The sequence below is a fragment of the Mobula birostris genome, chromosome 15, assembly GCF_030028105.1.
Source record: "Mobula birostris isolate sMobBir1 chromosome 15, sMobBir1.hap1, whole genome shotgun sequence".
NCBI classification, from domain to species: domain Eukaryota; kingdom Metazoa; phylum Chordata; class Chondrichthyes; order Myliobatiformes; family Myliobatidae; genus Mobula; species Mobula birostris.
The window spans coordinates 65,823,992-65,851,712 of NC_092384.1; the positions used below are offsets into that span (position 1 = coordinate 65,823,992).

Here is a 27,721-nt window from a genome sequence, read left to right on the forward strand (position 1 = left end):
CCACCGCCCTCTGTACACAATGAATTCTAGAGATTCACCACTCTCTGGCAAAAGAAATTCCTCCTCATTTCTGTTCAAAAGGGACATCCTCCTGTTCTAAGGCTGTGCCCTCCCACTCTAACCCCTCCACATCCAAAAGTTCCTGTCAGTTTCACAGATTATCCTTCAAGTTCTGGGACCCTGTAGAAGTTTAGCAATGACGTTACCGATTGACAGGACAAGCTTGAGCAGTCGTATAATTTATTCCTGCTCCTGTTTCTTTATACATGAACTCCCCAACCCAAAATCAGTGTTAAGGTCAACTGCATTATGTGTGAAAAGAGCACCTACCTCCAGCAGTAGGAGAACAAGAACAAGTTGCAGGATTGGATTGGTTTTCCTCTTCGTCTGAATCTCGTTCCACTCGTTAGCTATGAAGTACGTGCGCCAGATACTGACTGATGAGGGGCTCGGTTTGCTTTCTGTAGAAACGGTAACACCAGTACAGTCAGTTAGGGGGACTGCGGAGAGTAAATCACAAGTTTTGTGGGGAGGAATTCATGTGATCTCATAATGACGATGAGTGAAACTAACATAATTAGAAAAGGGCATGCATTTATTTAACAACAGTGGAGGAACTCAGCAAGACAGGCGGTGTCCATGGAGGGGAATAAACACTCAATGTTTTGGGCTATGAATATTCATCAGGAAGCAGAATCAGAATCAGGTTTATTGACACAAACTATCTTGTGAAATTTTTGTTTTTCGGCAGCAGTACAGAGCAATGCATAAAATATTCTACAATTCCAGTCATGGCACCCGCATTCAAAGCTTCTTTGGTTGACATCTTCTGGATAGATCATGAAGACATCTTTTTCACTTGTTTTACGTCTCTTATATTTGTTTCTAGTCTTGAACATGACTCTGGAACTGTCGGAGCCCGTCTTATGCTGCTTGGAGAATGTCTGAGTGTTCCTGCGCTCCGCAGTCTCGAAGAGGACCCCGGGAGGCAGAGGCACTATGCACAAACTGATATTTGGCTCCCATTGTTCGCCAATTAAAGCGACAAGGGAGACTGAAGCACCTACGTGAGTGCAGAGGGTCAGCATCAACTGCTGGCCTTTTGATCCGTTGCTCTGTACTGGAGAGAGGAGACTGTGCTGCTGTGGAGCAGTGTTGCCCAGATTGCTTTGCATTTTGGATTTGGACTCTGGTCTATAGCCTCTTTTTTCATAGAAACATAGAAAACCTACAGCACAATGCAGGCCCTTCGGCCCACAATGCTGTGCCAAACATGTCCCTACTTTAGAAATTACCTCGGGTTACCCATAGCCCTCTATTTCTATAAGCTCCATGTACCTATCCAGGAGTCCCTTAAAAGACCCTATTGTTTCCGCCTCCACCACCGCCGCTGGCAGCCCGTTCCACGCACTCACCACTCTCTGTGTGAGAAACTTACCCCTGACATCTTCCAAGCACCTTAAACCTGTGCCCTCTTGTGTTAGCTACTTCAGCACTGGGAAAACGCCTCTGACTATCAAGTCTTTCATTCATAGTTTTTGTATTCTGTATGTTTTTTGCCTGAGCTTCCCATTTGTTGTTTTGAGTGGGGAGAGGGATTTGGGGGTCATTGTGCCTGATCCGATTTGTTTGTTTTTTTGTACAAGAGGAAATGGGGGGGGGGGTCGATGTAGCTGACACAATCTGTTCATTGTTTTTTGAGCAGGAGGAGGGATTTGGGGCATCGATGTGCATGATCCATTTTTGTTTGTTTGTTCTTGCGGGAGGTGTGATTTGGGGATAGATAATTGTGCTGCCTTTCTTTTCAATTTTTGGTTTCATGGCTACCTGGAGAATTGGAGAATTTCATAGTTGTATACTTTGATAACAGGTGAACCTTTGAAACACTGAATTACAATAATAAACACGGTACATACATATATCTATATCAAAAACAGTGAGGTAGTGTGCATGGATTCACTGTCCATTCAGAAATCTGATTGTGGAGGGGAAGAAGCTGCTACTAAAACATTGAGTATGTGTCTTCAGGCTCCTGTACCTCCTTATCGATGGTAGTAATGAGAATAGACCATGTCCTGTGTAGGGGTCCTCAATGTTGAATGCTACAAAAGGGAGCAAATGTCAGAATAAGAAGATGGGGGGGGTGGTAGTGGATGTTGAAGTTCAAGATCAAGTTTAATTGTCATTCAACCATACACGAATACAGCGTTACTCCACGGTCAAGGTGCAAAACACAGTACCAACAGTCACAAAGCACATATAAGCTATCAGTAAAATACAGTCACACAACAAAAAAAAGTCCAAAATGCTATCATGAATGGTGCAGCAGTCTGCTGTCAAGCACAATACAGCTTGTCTTCTACCAAGCGATCACTGGGGGCAGCACTGAGTCCAGCTTGGACACCACGCCACACCGTCACTGGTGGAAACGTACAAGCTGGCAGTGTGGGGGAGGGGTTTGATGAAGGGTCTCGGTCCAAAATATCAATTGTTCATTCCCCTCCACTGATCTTGCCTGACTTTCTGAGTTCCTCCAGCATTTTGTGTGTGTGCTCAAGATTTCCAGCATCTGCAGAATCTCTTCTGCTTATGCATTTATTCTACACCTTTTGCAAAGAACCTTATGAACCTTGATGTGTTTTACAAGTATAGATACAACTGTTATCTGGACTGCGTGGCAGCTAAAAGCATTTAAGATGTCTAGACAAGCAACTGAATCATGTAAGCACTGGTATAATATCCTATTGTCACATATATTGAGAAACAATGAAAAGCTTTGTATGCATGCCATCCAGACAGATCATTCGATATCCAAGTACATTGAGGTGGTAAAAGGAAAACAGGATGCAGAATATATGTCAATCTGATAGCATGAATAATAATTTTTCAAACCTTCAGTAATTGGCTCCCCCTTCACCATTCCCCATTCCTGTTTCCCTCTCTCACTTATCTCCTTACCTGCCCATCATCTCTCTCTGGTGTTCCTCCCCCTTCCCTTTCTTCCATTGTCTTCTATCAGATTCCCCCTTCTTCAGCTCTTTATCTCTTCCTTACCTCTTTCACCAATCAATTTCCCAGCTCTTTACTTCATGCTCTCCTCTCCCTGTTTCACCTATCAACTACCACCTTGTATTTCTTCCTTCCCTCCCCCCACCTTCTTACTCTGACTTCTCCTCTTCCTTTATAGTCCTGAGACGTCGACTGTTTACTCTTTTCCATAGATGTTGCCTGGCCTGCTGAGTTCCTCCTGTACTCTGTGTGTGTTGCAGTTACAGAGAAAATGCAGTGCATGTAGACAAATAAGGTGCCAAGGGCAATGATGAGGTAGACTAGGAGTTGGTGTGTTCATGGGATTAATATGAATGGGTGGCCACTGGTCAGTGTGGATCTTATGGGCTGAATGGCCTGTTTCCTTGCTGTATGACTTCATTGCAACTCTCATATAATGATAATGCCCTGGTCATCTAGTGTTGTGATGCTGATTGAAAGAGAAGAAATGGCTAGGACTGTGGCTCACAATCTGGTAATGCTGATGCAGCTTGCGGTACCAGGCAGGAAAGCAATCTTTCTCATCATAGCTTTAAAGAAAAAGATTAAAACAACCAGGTTGTAAAGCCAGCATGGCAGACATATTAGGCGAAAACTGACCTGATGTAATTTTACCTGCAGCTCTGAAGAGGTGAGGACAAAGAGGTGAATTTGAGAGGAATAAACAGTAGACCTTCCAGTCCTGGTGAAGAGTCTCGGCCCAAAATGTCAACTGTTTATTCCTCTTCGTTGATGCTGTCTGACTTGCTGAGTTCCTCCAGCATTTTGTGTGTGTGTTGCTCAAGATTTCCAGTTCCTTCAAAAGCTCTTGTGTTTAGGTCAATTTGAGCATTTGGGCCTGGTGGAGGGGGACTAAGACTTGAGGAAGGAGGTAAGGGACTAGCATAACCAACTTTTACCCTTCAAGTCTTCCTAATGACCCAATAAAATTCTGTTGTTGAGACATAGTCACTGTGGTAAAGCAGGAATCACTGTAGCTAATGCGTGCTTTACAAAGTACCAACTGCCTTTAACCATTAATGGGTTAATTAAACCTACCTGCTGATGTAGGCAATTGTCTACCCTTGGGCTTCTCCCAGTCTATCAGGAAGATTGACACAGTCATTTGAATCATGAGGATGTGAATTAGCTGCAGTGCCTGAAAGAAAACCATGTTCCACAAAATTAGGGCAGGGCAACTTTCAATCCCATCCTCTTACAAAACAGTCCTGGGTGAAAACGAGTTTAGTCTAAGCAGTGTTGTATAACACTTGTTGTTTTTGTATTGTGTTGGGTGAGGTGCAGGATCCTAAGTATTTATATCTGCTTTCTCACCATTCCTTCCCATTACACTGGACATCAAAGATCTTGCTTCCTGAATACTTTTGGGTGTATCTTATGGATTTTGGGCTCTGATCATGAAAATCACCACTTCCCTTTCACACACCATTTTTTAAAAAGTCGCCTATATTTGTTATTTCAATTCATAATTCAAGTCAATTAAAACGTTACCCACAATGAAAGCTAAAAACTTTTCTACCTTGTCTGGACAGACCTAGGCAGGGTGGATGCTGCATGGCAGGACAGGTTTCAGAAAGGCTATAAAATTCCCTGAGATTTTTGATATTTGAGACAGATGTGTCCCAGAATAACTGGTGCCAAGATTAAAGAAGGCATTTTCATTGGTCCACAAATCAAACAGGTCATCAATGACAGACAATTCAAAGAACTTCTAGTGGGACTGCAGAAAATCTCATGGAAGGCTTTCAAGGATGTTGTTGAAAATTTTCTTGGCAACTACAGAGCACCAAACTACATGCCGCTGGTTGACGACATGCTTCAAGCATACAAAACCATGAAGTGCTACATGTCACTAAAGATTCATTTTCTGCATTCCCATTTAGACTTCTTTCCTGCAAATCTTGGCACTGTCAGTGATGAGCACGGAGAAAGGTTTCACCAGGACATTGCGGTCATAGAGTAACAGTGTAAGGGCAACTGGAATCCGTCAATGCTGGCTGAGTATTGTGGGCACTTATGTGAAAAGCCTCATGACACTGAGTACAAATGAAAATCATCAATGAAACAGTTTTTGATTCTCCAGGGAGCTCTCATGGAGTGAAGTCGTCTTTGGCTTTGCTCCATTCCTGTTATTTTTTTTTAAGTTATGATCTCCCTTACTTAACTAATTTTTACCTACACTAGAAGATTTATTTTATTCTACTGATCTTTTCTTGAACTATAACTATGAAATCTGAAGAAATGAGCAAAGAAATAAGTACAAGATTCAAAACAAAAGATGGGAAGGATTCCAACGGGAACAGAGGAAAAAGAAAAGGTGATCCTAAGCAAACGGAGCTATCTTATGAGAATATGATGAAGCTTTTAGATGAAAAATTTGATGTACAACATCAAAGTTTAACTGATAAATTTGAACAACAACATCAAAGTTTTAAAGAAGACAAAGTCAATCACGGACTCTCTGAAATCGCTGGATTGTGAAGTTAAGCAACATCGAAGTAAAATTACTGAATCTCAGAAGAGATATTTAAAAATCGAGAAATTGGAGCAGAATTTAGCTTCGACCACTAAACAACTGGAACATTTTAAATCCAAAATTTTTCTTCTTTATTAGTTTTTTCTATTGGGCTGATTTAGTACTACAAAGATGTCTGCAGTGTTGTGATTTCCAGTTCCACTCTGAATGTTCATTCCTCTTCCGATCTCATGAGTTTACATAATGGTGAACTCTTTATATACCAAAGGGTTAACATTACGTTATGGCTCACATTATTAATTTTGTCTCTTCGAATACAAATGGTTTAAACCATCCAAAAAAACGGAAAAAGATTTTTAAAATATTCCAAAGACTGAATGCTCACATTATTTTTGCACATGAAACTAATGTGAGGAAACAGGATAATCAACGTTTCTTTAAGTTTTGGAAAAAATAACAGTACCACTCGAATTCCCAAGCCAAAGTGAAAGGAGTTTCAATTTTTATAGATCCCTCAATTATATTTACTCATCAAGACGTTATCTCAGATCCTAGTGGTAGATTTTTGTTAATTACTGGGTTACTTTTTAATAAAAAAGTTGCTATGGTTAATGTTTATGCTCCAAATGTGGATTACCTGAATTTTTTAACTTCCTTATTCACTTCCTTTCCTAACTTAAACGAGTATATGTTGATAATGGGTGGTGATTTTAACTTATGTTTAAATCCCATGATGGATAGATCCATAATCTAGTCCGGCTTTACCAAACAAGTCGGCTACTCTTATTAACTCTTTTATGATTGACTCTGGACTTTCAGAAATTTGGAGATTTCTACACCCTAAGGATAGAGTTCTCATTCTTCTCACATGTTTATCATTCTTATTCTCGAATTGACTATTTTTTTATTGACTGTCGTTTAATTCCATCTGTAATTGATTGCAATTATGACATTATCGCCATTTCGGATCCCGCTCCAATGAAAGTTTCTGTCAAGTTAATGGACATTTCTTCTACAAATAGACAATGGCGATTTAATTCTAATTTGCTTCAAGACCCGGACTTTGTTAAGTTTATGAAGGAACAGATTGATTTCTTCTTTTCAACTAATATTACGGAAGAAATTTCCAACGGGACAGTATGGGACGCTTTTAAAGCTTATATTTGTGGACAGATTATTTCCTATTCTGTTGGTTTGAAAAAACGTATTAAGAATGAAATACTTTTGTTGGTTGATAAAATTAAAGAAATTGATAAGAAATATTCTATTGTTCCTAGTAAGGAGTTTTATAAACAGACAGTCAAACTTCAAATGGAACACAGTTTATTATTAACATCCTCGATTGAAAATCAATTAATAAAAACTAGAAGTGAGTTTTATATTCATAGTGTTAAATCAGGTGAATTATTAGCTAATCAATTGAAAATTACTTCGGTTAAACGTCAAATTATCAAGATCCGTAAACATGATGATACTTTGACGGTTGATCATGACGAGATAAACAAAACTTTTCAAGAATTTTATACCTCTTTATACCATCTTGATTTTCCTCATGATTCTAATATCATGCACGACTTTTTAAGGAAATTGAACTTTCTGAAATTATCACCGAAGATTGTTTAACATTAGAAACTCCTATTACAGAGGAAGAAATAACAGATGTTATTTCCTCAATGAATTCCGGTAAAGCACCTGGTCCTGATGGTTTTACAGTGGAATTTTTTAAGTCTTTTTCCTCTATTTGCTCTCCTTGCTTGTCTAGGATATTCAAAGAAGCAATCAGATTAGGTAAATTACTACAATCGTTTTATGGAGCTTCTGCTTCTTTAATTCCTAAAAAGAATAAAGATCCTACTGATTGTGCTTCATATAGACCGCTATCTCTTTTGAACGTAGATTCAAAAATTTTTTCCAAAATATTAGCAACTAGGTTAGAGAAGGTACTACCTCAAATTATCTCTGTGGACTAAACAGGATTTATTAAAAACCGTTAGTCATCTTTCAATATCAGGAGGTTAATGAATATTGTTTATACTCCTTCACTTAACACTCTGGAATGTATTATTTCATTAGACGCTGAGAAAGCTTTCAATAGAGTTGAATGGCCTTATTTATTTCATGTGTTCGAGAAATTTAATTTTAGTCCACTATTTATATCTTGGATTAAATTGATATATCATAACGCTGCTGCTTTGGTTTGTACTAATAATCAAAGATCTCCCTCTTTTTCGTTTATCTCGGGGTACTAGGCAGGGATGCCCTCTTAGTCCATTATTATTTGATATTGCCCTTGAACCTTTAGCAATTGCCATCTGAGACTCGCTTAACATTTTTGGTACTACACATGGAAATGAAATACATAAATTATCATTATATGCAGATGATCTGTTATTATATATCTCTAATCCTGGGAAATCGATTCCCGTTATCTTATCTTTGTTGGCTCAATTTAGTAACTTTTCTGGTTATAAATTGAACCATAACAAGAGTGAACTACTTACCCTAAATAAGCAGGTTCCTACTTATGGATGTTCACCATTTAAATTGGTTACTGATTCTTTTACATATTTAGGGGTTAAAATCACAAAAAAGTATAAAGATTTATTTAAAGCTAATTTCTTACCTTTAATTGATCAGATTAAACTGTTGTTTACTAAATGGTCACCAATGTCTCTGTCATTGATCGGTTGGATCAATGCTATCAAGATGATTATTTTGCCTCAATTTTTATATGTATTTCAAACGGTACCAATTTTTATTCCAAAATCCTTTTTTTGGTAATGTTGATTCCAAAATTTCCTCACATGTATGGCAGAACAAAAATCCTAGGTTAGGTAAAAGACATTTACAGAAATCTAAAAAGGGGCAACTAACATTCGATATTTAAAATTCTGGTTATGGGACTTGGACGTAACCTCAAGTCCACATTGGGTAAATCTGGAATGTAATTCTTTACAAGGGTTTTCATTGGGTTCTATTTTAGGGACTTCGCTTCCCTTTACTCTTTCTAAATTGTATAAACAAATGGATAACCCAATAGTTAAACATACTTTACGTATATGGTTTCAATTTCAAAAATTTTTTGGGTTGAATTAATTTATCTTAGCAAGTCCTATTATATCTAATTTCTTTTTTCAACCCTCCACTATGAATCAAGCATATTTGGATTGGAAAATCAAAGGTATAGTACGAGTTTGTGATTTATTTTCGGATAATGTTTTTATGTCCTTTGAACAATTATCTAATAAATTTAATCTGCCTAGATCTCACTTTTTTAGATATTTACAGGTTAGAAATTTTTTAAATACTGTTTCTTCTAATTGTCTGATTTATATTCAATGGATATTTTGGAAAAAATTTTAGATTTAAGTCCTTTTCAGAAAGGTGTTATAGCAATTATTTATAACACAATTATGAATATATGTCCTAATGTATCTAATAAAATTAAAGCTGATTGGGAAAGAGAACTTAAGATCATTGTACCGATTGAAAAATGGGAAAAAAATTCTTCAATTAGTTAATTCATCCTCTATATGTGCTAAACATGTGTTGATACAGTTGAAAGTAGTGCACAGGGATCATATGTCTAAAGATAAATTATCTCGTTATTACTCTTATATAAATCCTGTATGTGATAGATGTCACTCCGAGATAGCTTCTTTAACTCATACGTTTTGGTCATGTCCTTCGTTGAAAAAATATTGGAAAGATATTTTTGATATTATCTCAAACAACAAGAATTCTGCAGATGCTGGAAATTCAAGCAACACACATCAAAGTTGGTGGTGAACGCAGCAGGCCAGGCGGCATCTGTAGGAAGAGGTGCAGTCGACGTTTCAGGCCGAGACCCTTCGTCAGGACATTATCTCAACTGTTTTGAATTTTGACTTACAACCTCACTCAATTACTGCCATATTTGGGTTACCAATGATAGAATCAAGTCATTTAACTTCTTCAGCTCGTCAGATGATTGCATTTCTTACATTAATGGCTAGAAGATCCATTTTCTGAATTGGAAAGAGATTAATCCTCCTACCACATTTCATTGGTTCTCTCAAACTATGTTGTGTTTAAATTTGGAAAAGATTTGAAGTGTTGTTTATGATCCCTCTATTAAATTCGAAAAGACCTGGAGGCCATTTATTCAACATTTTCATATGATGTAATTTGACGTTTTCCAAACTCATTCTATTTCTTTGTAATATTTGTTGAGAGGAACGGAGTCATCGACACTTTTAATGATGTTACATAACAGCCCATGTCTTTTTTTTAGTTTAGTTGATTAATACTGTTTAGGTTAGTTTTTTTGGGGGGGGGGGTTATAGTTTTATTTTTTTCCTTTGTCATGATTTTTTAAAGATATTTTTCTTTATTTTATATCGTTCATCTGTATCCTGCATGATTGGGAGTTTTAACATTTAAGTGTTAACTGGGTTTATATTTAACTATGTCAATTATAACAATGTATTCCCAATAACTTTGTATCATTATTATGTTATGTTTATTATGAAACTAATAAAAAGACTGAAAAAGAAAGAAAAGAAAGAAACAGTTTTTGCTTAGTTGGACTATTGTAAAGTGTCGGCACCGTTATACAACTAAACACATTATATTCAAAAGAAGTTAGTTTCTTGTTTCTCCAAATTCCATATAACAAGTAGTCTGAAATTATATTTTTCTTCAGCTTCAAGCGGTCTATCATAAACATAAAAAATTCTGAAGAAGCAAAAGTTTCAAAAAAATTTGTTGTCCAGTATTATCAGACATTTCAACACGTGTTCTGTCTCTGTGCACCCTTTAAATTTGAACAGCTCCGAAGATAAACACCCAAAAATTGGTTTCTCACTCTATTTTCTGAGTACCCTTTGAATGCTAGATGGTTGCAAATTCTGCTTTACTTACCACAAATTCATAAAAAGGGTAAGTAGATACAGTAAATCAATCCCCAAGCAAAATTAATATCTCCCAAATTTTATAGTTGTGGATGCCATTTCAAAATATGATTGGAAAGGACATACAAATGCCACATCAAACATGATGCATTGGACGTTGACCTGAAGTAAACACTGCAAAAGGCTTTGCAGAGCTTCATGACCTTAACACCCACCTTCAGTGCAAAAGCACAGGACACATAGATGATGAAGCCAGTTTCAATCTCACTGCCAGCAGATGGCAGTGTAACCTCAACTGTGGTCTGCTGGCCCTGGGAAAACAAATGGAAGAATTATTGACAAACCATGAAGTGTCCTCCCACCCTCTTCCACAAAACTGTCTCCTCATTGAAGAACTAGAATAGATATATTGCTCTATTAAACATCAGAATCTGATTAAAATCCTGATCAATATGGCAATTTGAATGGACTCAGCCCAGTACTTCACAGACACATCCCTTCCCACCATCAGTACTGTCTACATGAGGAGCCATCTCAGGAAGCCAACATCATCAAAGATCCCCACCATCCAGGCAACGGCATCTTCTCACAACTACCATTGGGCAGGAGGTACAAATTCCTGAAGTCCCTACATACCCCTCATACAAACTCTTCTCCCTCCTACCATCCGGCAAAGTATTCGGGCTCTCACGACCAGACTATGTAACAGTTTCTTCCCCCAAGCCATCAGACTCCTCAATACCCAGAGCCTGGACTGACACCAACCTACTGCCCTCTACTGTGCCTATTGTCTTGTTTATTATTTATTGTAATGCCTGCACTGTTTTGTGCACTTTATGCAGTCCTGGGTAGGTCTGTAGTCTAGTGTAGTTTTTGTGTTGTTTTACGTAGTTCAGTGTAGTTTTTGTGTTGATCATGTAGCACCATGGTCCTGAAAAACGTTGTCTCATTTTTACTGTGTACTGTACCAGCAGTTATGGTCGAAATGACAATAAAAAGTGATTTGACTTGACACTAGGTTCAAGAACTTTGTCATCCATTCAAATTTTAAACCAACCTACAGAACTTCAGTATGTCACAACTTAATCACTACCTCAGTATGTCAATATTATGACCACTGTGAACTAAAATGAATTTATTTTGTTCCAAATTTTAGCTTATCTTGTATTATTTTGTTTTTCTTGCTAACATTGTGTATTCAATGCAATGTGCATTCAATGCAATGTGCCTGTGACGCTGCTGCAAGTAAGGTTTTCATTGTACCTGTCCATACATGTACATGTACAGACGAGAATAAACCCAAATTTGACAAAGTCTCTTATCTTCTCCAATCCATTTGTATCTGTTCATACATCTATTATGGGCATCATGGTAGTGTAGCAGTTAGCACAATGGGTTTATATCAGAATCAGAATCAGGCTTATTATCACCGGCATGTGACGTGAAATTTGTTAACTTAGCAGCTGCAATACATAATCTAGCAGAGAGAGAAGAATAACACTAATAATTATAAATAAAACATAATAATAAATAAACAAGTAAATCAATTATGTATATTGAATAGATTTTAAAAATTGTGCAAAAACAGGAATACTGTATATTAAATAAGGTAAGCTAGTGTCCAAAGCATCGATGTCCATTTAGGAATCGGATGGCAGAGAGGAAGAAGCTGTTCCTGAATCACTGAGTGTGCGCCTTCAGGCTTCTGTACCTCCTACCTGATGGTAACAGTGAGAAAATGGCATGTCCTGGGTGCTGGAGGTCCTTAATAATGGATGCTGCCTTTCTGAGACACCGCTCCCTAAAGATGTCCTGGGTACTTTGTAGGCTAGTGCCCAAGATAGAGCTGACTAGATTTACAACCCTCTGCAGCTTCTTTTGGTCCTGTGCAGTAGCTCCTCCATACCAGACAGTGATGCAGCCCGTCAGAATGCCGTCCACAGTACAACTATTTTTAGTTTTTGAGCACATTTGTTGACATGCCAAATCCCTTCAGGCTCCTAATATAGAGTATAGCCGCTGTCTTGCTTTCTTTAATATGTTGGGACCAGGTTAGATCCTCAGAGATCTTGACACCCGGGAACTTGAAGCTGCTCACTCTCTCTACTTTTGATCCCTCTATGAGGATTAGTATGTGTTCCTTTGTCTTACCCTTCATGAAGTCCACAATCAGCCCTTTTGTCTTCCTGACATTGAGTGCCAGGTTGTTGCTGTGGCACCATTCCACTAGTTGGCATATCTCACTCCTGTATGCCCTCTCATCACCACCTGAGATTCTACCAACAATGGTTGTATTGTCAGCAAACTTGTAGATGGTATTTGAGCTATGCCTAGCCCCACAGTCATGTGTATATAGAGAGTACAGCAGTGGGCTAAGCAGACACCCGAGGTGTGCCAGTGTTGATCGTCAGCGAGGAGGATATATTATCACCAGTCTGCACAGACTGCGGTCTTTCGGTTAGGAAGTCGAGGATCCAATTGCAGAGGGAGGTACAGAGGCCCAGGTTCTGCAATCACCGATTGGGGTTTGACTCTGCAGCTGTCTGTAAGGAGTTCGTACGTTCTCCCCATGGCCACATGGATTTGCCCGGGCGCTCCGGTTTCCTCCCGCGTTCAAAGAACATATGTTTAGGCAACACACACCAAATTCTGGAGGAACTCAGCAGGCCAGGCAGCATCTATGGAAAAGAATAAGCAGTCAACGTTTCGGGCGAAGACCCGTCATCAGGACTGGAGAAAAAGATAGGAAGTCAGCACAAGAAGTTGGGGGGAGGGGAGGAAGAAGTGCAAGGTGGTAGGTGATGGATAAAACCGGGACAGGTAAGGGTTAGGGTTAGTAAGTTGTGGAATTCTATCTTTGCACTGGAAGCATGGTGACACTTGCGGGCAGCCCCCAGCACAACCCTCCCTTATTTGACTCGACGTAAATGTGACAAATAAAGCTAATCTTTAAAATGTTAAATTTCCTTGGATTCAATCTTTGTGAATGGTCAAAATGTAATGTGAAGGACGTTTGGAGCAGTGTCTGATATCCCTTCATTCTCTTGTCTTCCTTCCATTCTAACTACTTGCGCATTCACCTCTTCACAAACTCTGCCCTACATTCTGGAAACCCATCTCTAAATTTTTCTGCCTTCTCTGGATTCCCAGAAGTCTGAATTCAAATTCAATACCAACCATCAGAACTGGGATATTCTAAGTTCAATTAGCTAATCAAAAATGGAATGGAAAACCAGTTTCAGTTTTACTGAAGGACTGTTACAGTCTTTACCCAAATCTGGAAAAGTTTTGAATCTAAGGCTGTCATAAAGCAGATGGCTCATAATATCCTCTTAAAATGTCTCAGCGAGAGTCATTTAAAAATGGAGCAATCAATATTGAACCTACCCATGATCGACGATACTCACTCAAGCTATGATGAAGATATGACTCTGTGCCAAATTTTGGTCGACAGGACTTCTGTGAAAGACTTTGACACTTATTACAACACAAAAGAGGGCACTTCTTAATCAATCTCATTGGTAAGACATAAGGTGATAAAGTCTTCAGGAGGAACTAAGCATTAAAAGGAGGAGGGAAGGGGAAGTTGGAGATGAAGAGCCACCAAGGAGTGGTGAAGAGTTTTTCATTGTGCCCTTCCTACAAGCAAGCCTACAGACTCACTTTTTAGACTCTACAGATTTGTGTTCTCTGTATTATTTATTTTAAATTTGCACAACTTGACTTGTTTTGCTGATTGGTTGTTTGTCAGTCAGTCAGTCTTTGTTAATGTAAAGTTCCTCCCCATGCCTCATTTGGCACATCAGACGGCAACCTTGCAGTTTCTTTAGTGTTTGTCTGTTTTATGAGGCCAAGTTGCAAACTTGACGCTTAACCCAGCACGGGTGGAACTCGTGCAAGAAGCCGGCTGGATTCGAACCTGGGACCTCTTGCTCGGAAGTGCAGATGTTGATGCCAATACACCACTGGCACAGACTTGTTTCTGTATAGTTTTTCGTGAATTCTATTGCATTTTTTAATTTTCCTGAAAATGCCTGCAAGAAAATAAATCTTGGTATATGGTGACATACAGTATCTGTACTTTGATAATAACTCTACTTTGACTTCAACTTTTGACTTTCACTTAACCTCCCTTCCTTAACTTCACTGAATCGCGGTAAGGTCCACACAAACGTTGATGTCACATTTGGCTCAGCTGGCTAAATCTTTCACCTCTGAGCCACAAAACTGGGCACAAGACTCATTCCAAACAAAACCTCTTTGTTGACACCCCAGGCTGGCACACAGAAAGAGGCAGATCCAAGAACCAGGCAAGTTTCTACAGGTGTACAATGGAGAGCATTCTGACTGGTTGCATCACTATCTGACTGGTTGAATTCCCAGTCTAGCTCACAGCGACCTTTAGTTGTCCATCTGCATTGCATTTTGTCTTCAACTACAAGATAATAATTCTGCTTTCTGATTTCCTTTTCACTATCTCTATGCACTCCTTTACACTTAACGTCAGCAAGACCAAGGAATTTATTGTGCAATTCAGGAAGGGAAAAAAGGGATTTTTCATCAAGGTGTCAGCAGTGGAAAGGGTGAACAGTTTCAATTTCTTGGGTGTAGATACCTCTAAAAATCTTTCCTGGGTCCAACACATTGAGGCAATTAAAAAGAAGACATGTCAGCAACTATATTTCGTTAGGAGTTTCAGGCGATCTGGTATGTCACCAAGATGCTGGGGAGGCTTGCACTCATTCACGGGCAGTAGCCTCCCCAGAATCCAGGACATTTTCAAGGAGAAATGCCTTGAAAAGAAAGCATCCGTCACTAAGAACCCTATCATCCAACCGATGCCTTGTTTACACTGCTACCAACAGGAAAGAGGTATAGTAGCCAACTATTCAGGAACAGTTCATTCTCTCTGTTATCAGATTTCTGAATGGACATTAAACCCATGAACACAACCTCACTACTTTTTTTCCCTTTTACACTATTTATTTAACTACGTTATGTACACATCTTCCAGTAATTTACAGATTTTATTATGCATTGCAATGTACTGCTGCATAACAACAAGTTTCATGACATGTGCCAGAGATATTAAACCTGATACTGATTCTGATTTTCAGAGTTTAACGAAGTTCTTCAGATGTACCACGGTGAGCTTTCTAACTGGCTGCATCGCCGTCTGGCGTGGAGGCTCCAAAGTGCAGGTGGTTGTACACTCTGCTAGCTCCATCACAGTCACAGCCCTCCGCACCATCAAGGGCATCTGCAAAAACACTGCCTTAAGGAGGTGGCATCCACCAATACAAACCTCACCATTTTGAACATGCTGTCTTCTCAATATTACCATGGGGGGTGCGGGTGGGGGGGGGAATGCTGGCCCACATTCAATGATTTAGGAACAGCTTCCTCCCCTACATCAGATTTTTGGACAGTCCATGAACTGTTCCTCCCCACTATTCCTCTTTTGCACTATTCATTTATTTTTGTAAGGTACCAGCAATTTTTATAGAGTGCACTATACTGCTGGCACAATACAACAAAATTCACAATGTATGTCAAGTGAGAACAAACCTTATTCTGATCTGAAGAAAGATGTTAAACAGGGGACCTGTTCACTCTGTCAGGAGGGGGTAACAACTCTGTACAGAGAAGAATACAGCTCTGGAAACAGGCACAGCTTTACTAGATATAATAATCCCTGAACCTCGTAATTATCCCTAACCAAAAATTGCTATTTGTGAGATTCTGCCGTGTGCAAATTGACCTGCACTTCCCACGTCAGAACAGTGATGATGCTTCCCATGTATGTATCTATTTATCTAACTATCTATTTACTTATTTATTTACAGACGCAACCTAGAAAAGGCATTTCTGGCCCAAGGAATCATGCCACCAACCCACCTATTCAATCCTAGCCTAATCACGGGACAATTTATAATGACCAATTAATTGACAAACTTTGGACTGTGGGAGAAAAGCAGAGCACAGGAAGAAACCCATACGTTCATGGGGAAGAACATACAAACCCTTTACAGATGACGTCGGAACTGAACTCCAAATTCCGATGCCGAGTTGTAATAGCGTCGTGCTAACACTAAGCTACTGTGAAGTGTTTTGGGATACTTTGAAGTTATGAAATGCTGTATATGAATGTAGAAACTTCTTTCTTCATTACCAGAACAAAATAAAGCAGGAATCCTTACCTTGTACACAATAAGCCAGTAGACACCTGTACCATAGGTGACAAGGAAGAAGGTGTTCGACAGGGCTCCAGCAAAGTAGGCAAAATACTTCACAATAGTCTGCATAAAATGAGAGAGGCAGTGAGGGCTGTACACTGACCAAGGCCAACCTAACTGGGATGTTGAAAGAATGGTTGATAAATTATTTGAAAATGGATCAGGGAGTCATGGAGCACCTCAGTACAGAAACAGTCCCTTCGGCCGAACTGTTGTTCTGCCTAGTTCCTTCTGCCAGTAGCCAGAGCATGGCCCTCCATAGCTCTCTCATCCATGTAACCTACGCAAACTTCTCTTCAATGTTACAATTGGATCACATCTACCACCTCCACTGGCAGCTTGTTCTACACTCGCACCACTCTCTGAGTGAAGTCCCCCACACTCAGATTCCTCTTAAATATTTCACCTTTCACCCTAATATGATCCCTAGTTCTAGTGTCACCCAACCTGAGGGGAGATAGCTTGCACCCTGTCTACACTATTCATTATTTTGTATACAATGCTTCCCTCTGTAAGATTGCTCCTCATTCTCCTGCACTCCAAGGAATAAAGCCCTAACGTATTCAACCTTTCCCAATAACTCATGGCCTCAAGTCCTGTTAACATCAGTGTAAAGTTTCTCTGCAATTTCATGGTGTTTGCAAATGCAAACAAAGAGTATTCACAATGGCTGGATATTAACTAGGCCCTGTCTCAGTCCTGGACACATTTAGCTGGATGACTGAGTTCGTCAAGCACTGCTTGTCAACTGGTCAGAACCCTTGGCTGCTGGGCTGATCTTACATCCTGCCTCACTGGTCTCCACTCCCCTGCTACAATCCCAAGCATTTACAGCCTCTGAGTCAGACTGTCAAATTAACATCAAACTTTATCACCATTCTATCCTGAGAGCTGTTCCCAGAGACAACACTCATGTTTAAGGGTGGGAACAAGCTGCTTGAGCTGGACAAGTATAAATGTGACTGCTGTTGGAGACAGTTTCCTCTTGAAAGGATTAAAGCAAAGTAGAACGAAGGCATCTGTTGAAATCATGACCAGTCAGCAATGGGGTTGGAGAATGTCATTAATAAGACCATAAGATGTAGGAACAGAATTAGGCTATTTGGCCCATCGAGTCTGCTGTTTGATCATGGATGATTTGTTTTTCCTCTCAACCCTGTTCTCCTGTCTTCACCCCATAACCTTTGACACCTTTACTAATCAAGAACCTATCAATCTCCGCCTTAAGCATACCCAATGACTTGGCATCCATATCTATCTGTAGCAATGAATTCCAGATTCACCACTCTCCGGCTAAATAAATTCCTCCTCATCTCTGTTCTAAAGGGACGTCCTTGTTTTCTGAGGCTGTGCCCTCTGGTTTCAGAATCTCCCATTATTGGAAACATCTGCTGCACATTCTCTCTCCTTTTATAGTGGAACATGAAATGTTGGATTGAAGACAAAGCAGACACACAGGTCGTCATTGCTGACGGCTGCAGAAGAGGGCAACAAGTGTGTAAACATTGGGGGCCACATCTAAAGTTCTGGTCATTTGAATGAATGGATATTAAAGAATCTGGGACTTCTTCACCTACACTTACTCCTTTGTGTCACGGGAAGTACAGTGTGTCCACAAGGGGTTGGAGTATCTGTGGAAGGAAGGGGGGATGCAGTGCCTGCATAGAGGGGTTGGCTGGTGGTCCGCAGAGGGTACACTGTCTCTACTCCAGGGTACAGAGTATCACCAAGAATGGACGTGGAATAAAGTGCCAGTGTTGAGTTGCAGGTAAGCAAATTGTTTGTTTGCCTCTGCCTTCATCCAACAGACAGTGATTGGACTGTCCTTACCACAACGTCAATGAACTCCAGTCCACTCCTCCGCCTCCAGCTGCTCGTCTCCAGCATGGCAGTGAAAACAGCCAAAGAACCTAGCACGCCCAGAGCGATCTGCACAGAGAAACCACAGCCAGTGGGACAAAGAATGAGTGAAATACTCCAGAGAAGTTTGTGAAACATCATTGCCAATAAACACGTATTTAGTTTGAATATTAATCATCTCAATGCATCAGTATTATTCAAAGAGTTAATGAGCACTGGAAACAATGCTTGGCAATTTCCCAAAATGTCTCCGGCCGCTTACTCACATCAGTAAAATGCCTGTGGTCAGTTCCTAACTATTCACTGCTCTTTGGAAGGGGTCAATTTTTTTCTTGTGTAGAATTTTAAATTTGGTTTTCAGATATAGGGATCACCGCCGAACCAAGTTTTTATAAATCATCTTTTATTATCTTTTCAGATTCAGATTCATTTATTTATTACTTGTATTTTGAAACATAGTGAGATGCACTGTTTGTATTAACAACCAACACAACTCAAAGATGCGCTGGGGGCTGCCCGCGAGTGTCGCCACGCATTCTGGCAGCAACATGGCGTGCCCACAGTGCTCAACAGAACAACGCAAGCAGCAACATGATAAAACGAAAACAGCAAAATGAGCCTTGTCCCTCACTCCCAACCATACACACACCCGTACACATAGAGCGTCCACTGCCCCAGGTCATGCAACCTTGGGACCTCCACTCCGCAGTCGACCCAAGGACCTGCAACTCCAATCTTCAGACCCACCGACCTAGGGGGTTAACAGTTCCTGAGATGTCACCAGCCTTCATCCACACCAGTTCAGGAGCCTGATGGTTGAAGGGTATGACTGTTCCTGAACCTGGTGGTGTGGAACCAAAGGCTCCTCTCCCTCTTGCTCAGTGGTAGCTGGGAGAAGGGAGTATGGTGAGGGTCTTTGATGATGGATGCTGCTTTCTTACAGAACGTACAAACTCCTTACGGATAGCAACAGGAATCGAACCACAATCTTACAGCTGGCACTGTAATAGAGTTAAACTAACTGCTATGTGACCAGGCCGCTCTGATTTGGGTGTCTCAGAGCACATACGGATGACACTTCTACAGGGCCTGTTGAGGCCTATGCCAAGATGCTAAGGGAAGCAAAGGAGCAAATAGCAAGTATCTTGGCGAGAATTTTGCATGTTTGGCAGGGAAGGGGCCCCAAGGAGGTGGAAAAGCATCAGGAATACGCCAGATAAATGCAGACCAGTGAGCCTTATGTCAGTGGTAGGAAATTCTAAAGGGTAGGATTTATACAAAGGCTGGCAGTTGAGGGTCAGCTAACCAGCTACAAGGCAGGGTAAAGCCAGATCCAGGAGGATTTAGGCATGAAGATGGAGCAAGTAGAGGAAATGTTGTTAAAAATCACAGAAAGTTCAGAAAAGTTTGAGACTAGCTTTTGGGGCAGCTTATGCCTACCATGCACCCAGGTGGGAAGCAGATCTGGCTTCCAAAGTTAGCAGTGGTTTAAAACTCCATGGTCAGACAATGGAAGTAATAGATCTTCACATAAAGGGTCGTGTGTATTTGGAATGAGCTGCCAGAAATAGTGCTTGAGACAAGCACATTAGCACCACTTAAAAACCTTCTAGATATATACATGGATAGGAGGGGCTTAGAGGACTATGGGCCAAACAGAGGCAGATGGGATTGGCTTGCTGGGCACAGAGCCAGCATGGATGAGTTGGGCTGAAGGGCCTGTTTCTGTGCTGTGTGACTCTCACTCTATAAAGTCATGATATTCAGAGTGACTGGAACAGACCTTTCAGCCCATTAGGTCCATACTAACCATCAATATTGATCCCACATGAATCCCCTTCTTTTTTTAAATTCTCCCTGCATTCCTATGAACTTCCCCCACGATTCTATCACTCGCCTACACATCAGGAACAATTTACAGTGCCCAATTAACCTACTTCTGAAATATCTTTGGAATGGAGGGAGCACCCATTGAAAAAATGCCGTCACAGGGAGAGTGGGCGAACTGCACATAGACAACAACCAAAGTCACGATTGAACCTAGGTCTTTTGTGCTGAGAGACAGTGATTCTACCAACTGCGCCACTATGCCACTGACAAATGACCATCTCACCTAGTTGCAAAACCCTGTAGTTTGCATCGGGAATGGTGTGGGATTCAAGCTCCTTTCATTGTCCAAATTTAGTTAATATCAAGTCCATTAAAGACAAACCTTCTTCCCTTTCATTGACACAGAGTATCAGAGGAACCAAAATGTATAATGATACTTGTTTGCAAGAACAACAAAGGGAGAGACAAAATATCAAACAGATAACTTTTGGACACATATTCAGCAAACACTCAAGGTTACGTTATCTTCTAGCTTCACTGTCTGTTTACTGACATTGCCCAAACACTCACCTGGCATTTTATAGTCTTGGGCATTATTTACTCTACAAGTTAATCGACAACATTTTGTTGAATTGTTCATGTACTGGATAGCTTCCAGCATAGTCACTTGGATGACAGTTTTGAACCAAAATCGTCCCTAAAGACCTTTTTGCAAAGCAGTATGATCTTTAGTCAGATTGCAGCCAGAAAGGTTGCAAATGAAAAAGCTATTAAATAGACGCAATCCAACAGGTAACACATGTCAACACACACAGAAAATGCTGAAGGAACTCAGCAGCTCTGACAGCATCTATGGAAATAAATAAATGGTTGACGTTTCAGGCCGAGATCCTTTACAAACCACATACTGAAATCCATAAATTTATATCATATCTGTCACTAGAGCAATTGGTGAAATCATTTTAATTACCTGATTGAAGACTTGACTTATTGGTTGTCTATCCTTGGATGGCAGGGTGGAGATATGTCTCTATCAAAGCACATGTGTTAAGGCACTTTTGGAGTTAGGACATATAGTGAATGTTGACTTCAGCGACCAACCTTCAGATCTGAATATGCACTGAAGATTAAATCTAAAATGCAACTCTGAATAACGGGTTCCTAAGAACTGTGAACCAAGTTAGTTGGAAGACGCCACAGTTAATTGGGAGACCAGACAATGCTGACTTAAATTCACACTACTTGTGTGTATTTGGGTGTCTGTAGTATGGGTACTAAGGAGGGAGTATGAAGGTGGTATGTAGTACAAAGGAAGCACTGTAAATATGGAATTGTATGTACAAATGTTTGTAATTCAGTGATGGGGCAAGTGAAGTTATCCCCACTGGTTTAACAGCCCTTTGAAGAGAAGATGGCGGCGCGACGCAGTGTGCAACAGCCACTCCGGTGATGAATATCTGTTATTTGTTAAGTACAATCCTGCACAATCCTGATTTGATGGAGACGGATGTGAAAAGCACAGAGGAACACCTGGTGAAACTTCTGAAATTCCTGTTTCGCTGCCGCAGCTACTGTGCGATTCAGAATCTCCGGAGGGGAAGGCCCGAATCTTCGGGTTTGCCTGTTGCTTGGCGGCTGGGGCCGGGGTCGAAGCGCTCGGCAGAGATGGTGCTCGGAGGGCTGGTCGGAGGCTCAAAGTTCTCGGATGGACTCAGAGTCGGTTGTGGTTGGGTGCTTCCAGGGTGCTGCATCGGCAACTTTGCAGCGCTGGAGGTTCATGGCAGGGAGAGTTTCTCTTTCTTCTACTGTCTGCATGAGATGATGGGACTTCCGAGAGACTTTGAGACTTTTATTTACCATGCCCATGGTCTGTTCTTTATCAAATTACGGTATTGCTTTGCACTGTTGTAACTATATGTTATAGTTATGTGGTTTTAGTCTTGGTCTGTCTTGTGTTTCTGTGATATCATACTGGAGGAACATTGTATCATTTCTTAATGCATGCATTACTAAATGACAATAAACGAGGACTGAGTGTCCTCATAATCTAATCTAGTCTAATTCAAAGGAAGCATTGTAAATATGGATTTGTAGTGTCTAATTCAAATGAAGCATTGTAAATATGGAATTGTAGTGTGTAGTTCAAAGACCGCATTATAGATATGGAATTCTACTGAATTTTCTTTGATCTTTAGCACATAAAATGTCATGTCATGTTGGGTCAAGCAGATCGTTTCCTCTGAAAGAGGTTTCAACCTGATGCCTGCTAGATCCATTTTGTTGAATAAAGAGACTATTTCATAACTACCAGTTTCATTCATGAAACAACAAGGTGTAAGGCGCTCCTTCCCTTCGCTAGCATGCAGGTCACCCTTGGACAAGGTGTAGCACCTGCTTAGTGACCCCTAATCAGGGTCATGTGAAGCCATGGGAGCAGGTGGTGGATGGTCGTATGAGCAGCTGATGCGTATCACAAGTCCTGGTATGCGACCACTGACGTCAGGAAGACAATCTCGGAAGAGTATTGATAATGGCTGGGGTCACCCATCTTGTAAAGACGCTGCCCAGGAGAAGGCAAAGACAAACCACTTCTGTAGAAAAATCTGCCAAGAACAATCATGGTCATGAGACGATGATCGCCCACACCATACAACACAGCACATAATGATGATGTCAGTCCTTAATTGCCTGAACTTATAAGGCAGTTGACAATCATCAGGGAACACACACAACATGGCAGATTTCAGTCCCTACAGGACATTAGTGAACCTTAGACTTTCTTGAAAATCCGGTAGTTTCATGGTCACCTTTACCAAGGCACTATTTTTAATTGCAATTTTTCTTAATTATTTATATTTAATTTCCCTAGCTGCTGTAGTGGGAATTGAACTCATACCACTGAATTAGTGGTTGTGACTTTTGACTGATGGTCAAGTTGTTAATCAGCACACCATCATGCCCCCTTGATCAGCACTGTCCGGCAAGATGGTGACCACTGGAGACTAGATCAAGTAGGTTGTTTCAAGAACAGAACGGTTAGTAGGGAAGTGGCTTTTCTTGAACCCGGTGGGGTGGGATTTCAGACTCCTGGCTGACCAAGTGATCAAGTTAGCACCAGAAGCCAAGAGCACTAGAAATTCTCCAGTCCAACTGGTGTAGCTAATGACATGAATGTATTAGTCAATGAAACAGAGCTGGCTGTTTAGCACAAAGCAAGGTCTGTTTATTCTGCACAGTCTGTTTAAACAGCAAACAGCCTATGGACTCAAAAATATCAACTTCAGCAAAGAGATATAATCAGGATGATTTAACCCTGTTCCTGGCTACCTGACCCATGGCTGATGAGACACAAATGTGTGCTTCTGCTAAAGTATTTTGGCTTAAGTCAGGCTGTGCTGTGCAGAACTTGCTCAGTACTTTATCAAGATTTATGAGGAGGAATTTCTTTAGCCAGAGGGTGGTGAATCTATGGAATTCATTGTGATGGAACTCAAGGCCGAGCCACTGGGTATATTTAAAGCGAAAGTTGATAGGTTCTTGGTTAGTAAAAGTGTCAAAAGTTATGGGGAGAAGGAGAATGGGGTTCAGATGGATAATAAATCAGCCATGATGGACTGGCAGAACAGACTCAATGGGCCTAATGGCCTACTGCTACTCCTATGTCTTAAGGTCTTATCCAGGCCAGAATGATCTGTTTAGTATTACTGAATTTGTCCTCTGTTCTCGACCAAGAACAATGTGCAGTCAGCCCTCTGTATCCGCCGGTTCCGCATCTGCGGATTCACCCAACTGCGGATCGTGAATACTGTATTCGAAAAAAAAATTCCAGGAAGTTCTCTCTCCAGCACTCGTTGTTTCAGCATTGTTTGCCTCGCGTCTCGTTCGGTCGCTACTTGTGTTTTGTGCACCCTTTGTTTCTGTGAAAAAATGGCTCCTAAAAAGCAATTAAGTGGTCAAAGCAATTCCTCAAAGGCTAAGAGGGATTGTAAAGTGCTATCTCTCGCTGAGAAAATAAAAATCTTAGATCTTTTGAAAAGTTGCATGTCGCTTGCCACTTCAACATTGTATTAGGTATTATACTTTAAATCATCTATACAGGAGGATGTGCGTAGGTTATATGCAAATACTACGCCATTTTATATAAGGGACTTGAGCATCCGTGGATTTTGATATCCGTGGGGGGTCCCGGAACCAATTCCCCGCGGATACTGAGGGCCGACTGTACACGTAACATAACAAACCATTGATTCCCACTTTTCTTCAAGTACCTCATAGTCAGGATAGAGCAAATATTCAAATTTGGGTTAGATCCAATTGACAATGGTCACGTTTGGTATAAATATTATATTTAAGCAGACCTCAGATTTACCTAGCAGAAAGCATTAAGTGGAGGATGGTTATAGAGAAATTATGTGCATAAAATCAGCCCCACGTTACAGTCCCTGGAGGCGAAGCTGCCCCTTGGAGCAACACTGTATGTTTGCGTTAACAAGTTTTAAGCTTCATGAAACCCCAAAACTTGTGTGTGCATATATCATAGGGATTTGTTTAATCTCCTGATATCATTCCGTTTTCCAGACTATTGCTACATAATGAAAGAGCTTAAGTTGCTCTTTTCGATGGTGCTTTCAGTTTGGCCTATCAGAATTTAAGCTATGAGGAACACACCCAAAATTGTGGAGGAACTCAGGAAGTCAGGCAGCAGCTATGGAGAGGAATAAACAGCTGACATTTCCGGCTGAGACCCTTCAACAGTCTTGCTCTCAGCCTGAAATGTCAGCTCTTTATTCCTCTCCAAGAAGCTGCCCGACCAGCTGAGTTCCTCCAGAACTTACTGCGTGTTCCTCAAGATTTCCAGCATCTGCAGAATCTCCTCTGTGTAAGGTTTAAACTGCGCAAAGTCAGAATCCAGAGGTTTTGGGCTCATAGACCAGAGATGTCCTCAAGTCCGTAGCATCAGTGAGAGAATTTAAACTTAATTCATAGTTCTACACTAAAAAGCCATTGTGAAAGATAACATGAAAGTGAGATTGGAAAGGTGGGCACCAAACTGCAGGAACGTTGGGAAAAACCCATCTGGTTTACTGATGTCTTTCAGGAAAGGCAAGCTGCTGTCTTTATGCACTCTGGCCTAACTGGTAGTGTTGGCCTGTAGTACTGCGATTCATTGCCCAATAAAACAAATCCATCACTCATTCAAGGTCATCAAATGACAAATGATAAATATTAGCCTTGCCAGTGAAGCACAAATCCCCTGAACGAAAAAGAAATCACAATAATGTCTCTGCTGCTTTGTGTCATGTAAGTTCTGCTAGTTAAAAGAGACACCAAAACTAATCATGACGAAACGAGTTTCAAAATAAATTTCAAATGATTTATACCACTAATATATGCAACTGATGAGAAATGGAGTAATTTTATAGGCTGGAAGATATTCCAATTATTTTTCAATATTGTTAACAGACAGAACAAGGTTGTAAAACGTTTTGCTCTACTTACATCTGTGTCTCTCTTGTGTGCAGCCTGGTTCATTTCATACTGAACAGCAAACGTCAGCTGAGAGGAGAGGAAAAGCAATAAATAATCAGTGAGGGCTCTTCTCAGTTCTAATTATGTTACCAAGGCAACATCCATTCCAGAGGCAATTCTTTCCAAACACCAATTGTCAAGGATGGCTCCTTTGCTAAAGAGATACTTTGCCTCAGGAATTCTCTGTCAGCACATTTGAATTATTGAAAGTCGATTCAGACGCGTTTGAATCAGATTATTTATTTATTTATTTCTATTTTGTTTCGCAATAACAGCGTTTCCCACCCTTCGAACCACGCCACCCTGGTTAACCCTAGACTAATCACGGGACAGTTTACAATGATCAATTCACCTACCCGATACACCTTTGGACTATGGGTGGAGTTTGGAGCACCCGGAGAAAACCCACACGTTCCACAGGGACTACAGAGACTCCTTGTTGACGGCGCTGGAATTGAACACTAAACGCTGATGACCAGCGCAGTAACAGAGTCGCAGTAACTGCTACGCTACTGTGGTGCCTAGTTTATCTCACTGACAGGTGAAGATATGACTTGGATGAGTTAAGACCCCACTGGAAAGGCAGCTCAACCTTCATCCCCACTTTTCTCCACTGCATTAGAGGGTGGAACAGAGTGATCAAGGGGCCTAATGTACTTAACAGGGCTTCCCTGAGGATCACCATCTTGTTGAGGTGGAGAGGCTTGTGACTTCCTGGATGCCATCTATGGCTCAGCTACTGGTAGATTCACCCATAGCAATAAGATTAAGGGGGAAGGTTTCAGACAAAAAGCAATCTAACCAAGGCCGCAATGGCAGAGCTGGCGTAAGCTGATGACACATCCCAACCTCAGTGAAGGCAGAGGAAGGCCACCAGTTGTCTTGCACTGTACCCTGACCCCGATCGGTCAAGGATTATGTGATGGCTGACCACACACTAGCCTCCCCACTTTAAAGAAAGTCACACACAAGCACTCTCTATTAAGGGAATAACTCCCCCTTAGGAGAACATCATACTCAACTTGAGTGATCACACTACTACTACTCTTCTCCGTGGATTGTCACCATGTTGTGGTGGAGAAGCTTGTGTGGTCCTGAGATCCCAAGAGCAATGCTGTCTGGAGCTATGCTCCTGGTAGGGTCACCCATGGCGGTAAGGTCGAGGGTGAGGTCCCTCAAAGAACAATCCAACCAAGACCTCAACGATGGAACAGGTGGATGAAGTTACTTCGAACTCAACAGCTGTGAAGGTGGATTCCATACCATTGGAATCAGTTGGTTGATTTGTGAAGTATTGTGTGCTTCTTGGAGCACAACATCAAGTACACGTTAAACAAATACGTGCACAGTTGTCTTCACTCTGTGGGCCACTTCTTCAGAATGAAGACCATCATCCTCGACCTCGAGGGATAGCTACGATGACGACGACGACTACTACTACTACTATTACTATTATTACTACTACTACTACTATTACTACTTAAGAAGAAGCTAGATAAACTTAGGAGAAACAGACAAGCAACTGGGTTGTAAAGTCCCTGAGGATACTACAACAATATAAGGATTACGCAGAGAACTACGTATCTAGCATCTGGTGGGATAGGCCTCATGGTCATATTTTCTTATGTTATATGGAAGAATGGAGAAGGGTTAAAAATGCACCTTTATAAGAAGGACTGCAGAGACAAGCCAGGGAACTGGGTGCCAAGTGAGCCTAACATCTGTGTGGGGGAGGGTGGTGGGAAGATTACCAGTGGGTATTCCAAGAGACAGGATCTACCTGCAGTTGGAAAGGCAAGCAATGACTAGGGATAGCCAGCATGGGAAATCTTGACTCATGAATGTGATTC

General features: G+C 40.9%; 1 protein-coding gene across 5 annotated transcripts in view; it reads right to left on the reverse strand.

Annotated features, from left to right (window-relative positions):
- The window catches only part of LOC140210713 (meckelin-like), a 211,378-nt gene that overhangs the window by 55,901 nt on the left and 127,756 nt on the right, over positions 1 to 27,721 (reverse strand). For all 5 annotated transcript variants that reach the window (XM_072279933.1, XM_072279934.1, XM_072279931.1 and 2 more), the window contains exons 15-20: positions 25,842 to 25,898; positions 18,483 to 18,581; positions 16,617 to 16,715; positions 10,632 to 10,727; positions 4,087 to 4,186; positions 331 to 461 (exon numbers count right to left, since the gene is read on the reverse strand). In XM_072279933.1, the coding sequence (XP_072136034.1) occupies positions 331 to 461; positions 4,087 to 4,186; positions 10,632 to 10,727; positions 16,617 to 16,715; positions 18,483 to 18,581; positions 25,842 to 25,898 (582 nt within the window). The remainder of the gene's footprint in view (positions 1 to 330; positions 462 to 4,086; positions 4,187 to 10,631; positions 10,728 to 16,616; positions 16,716 to 18,482; positions 18,582 to 25,841; positions 25,899 to 27,721) is intronic.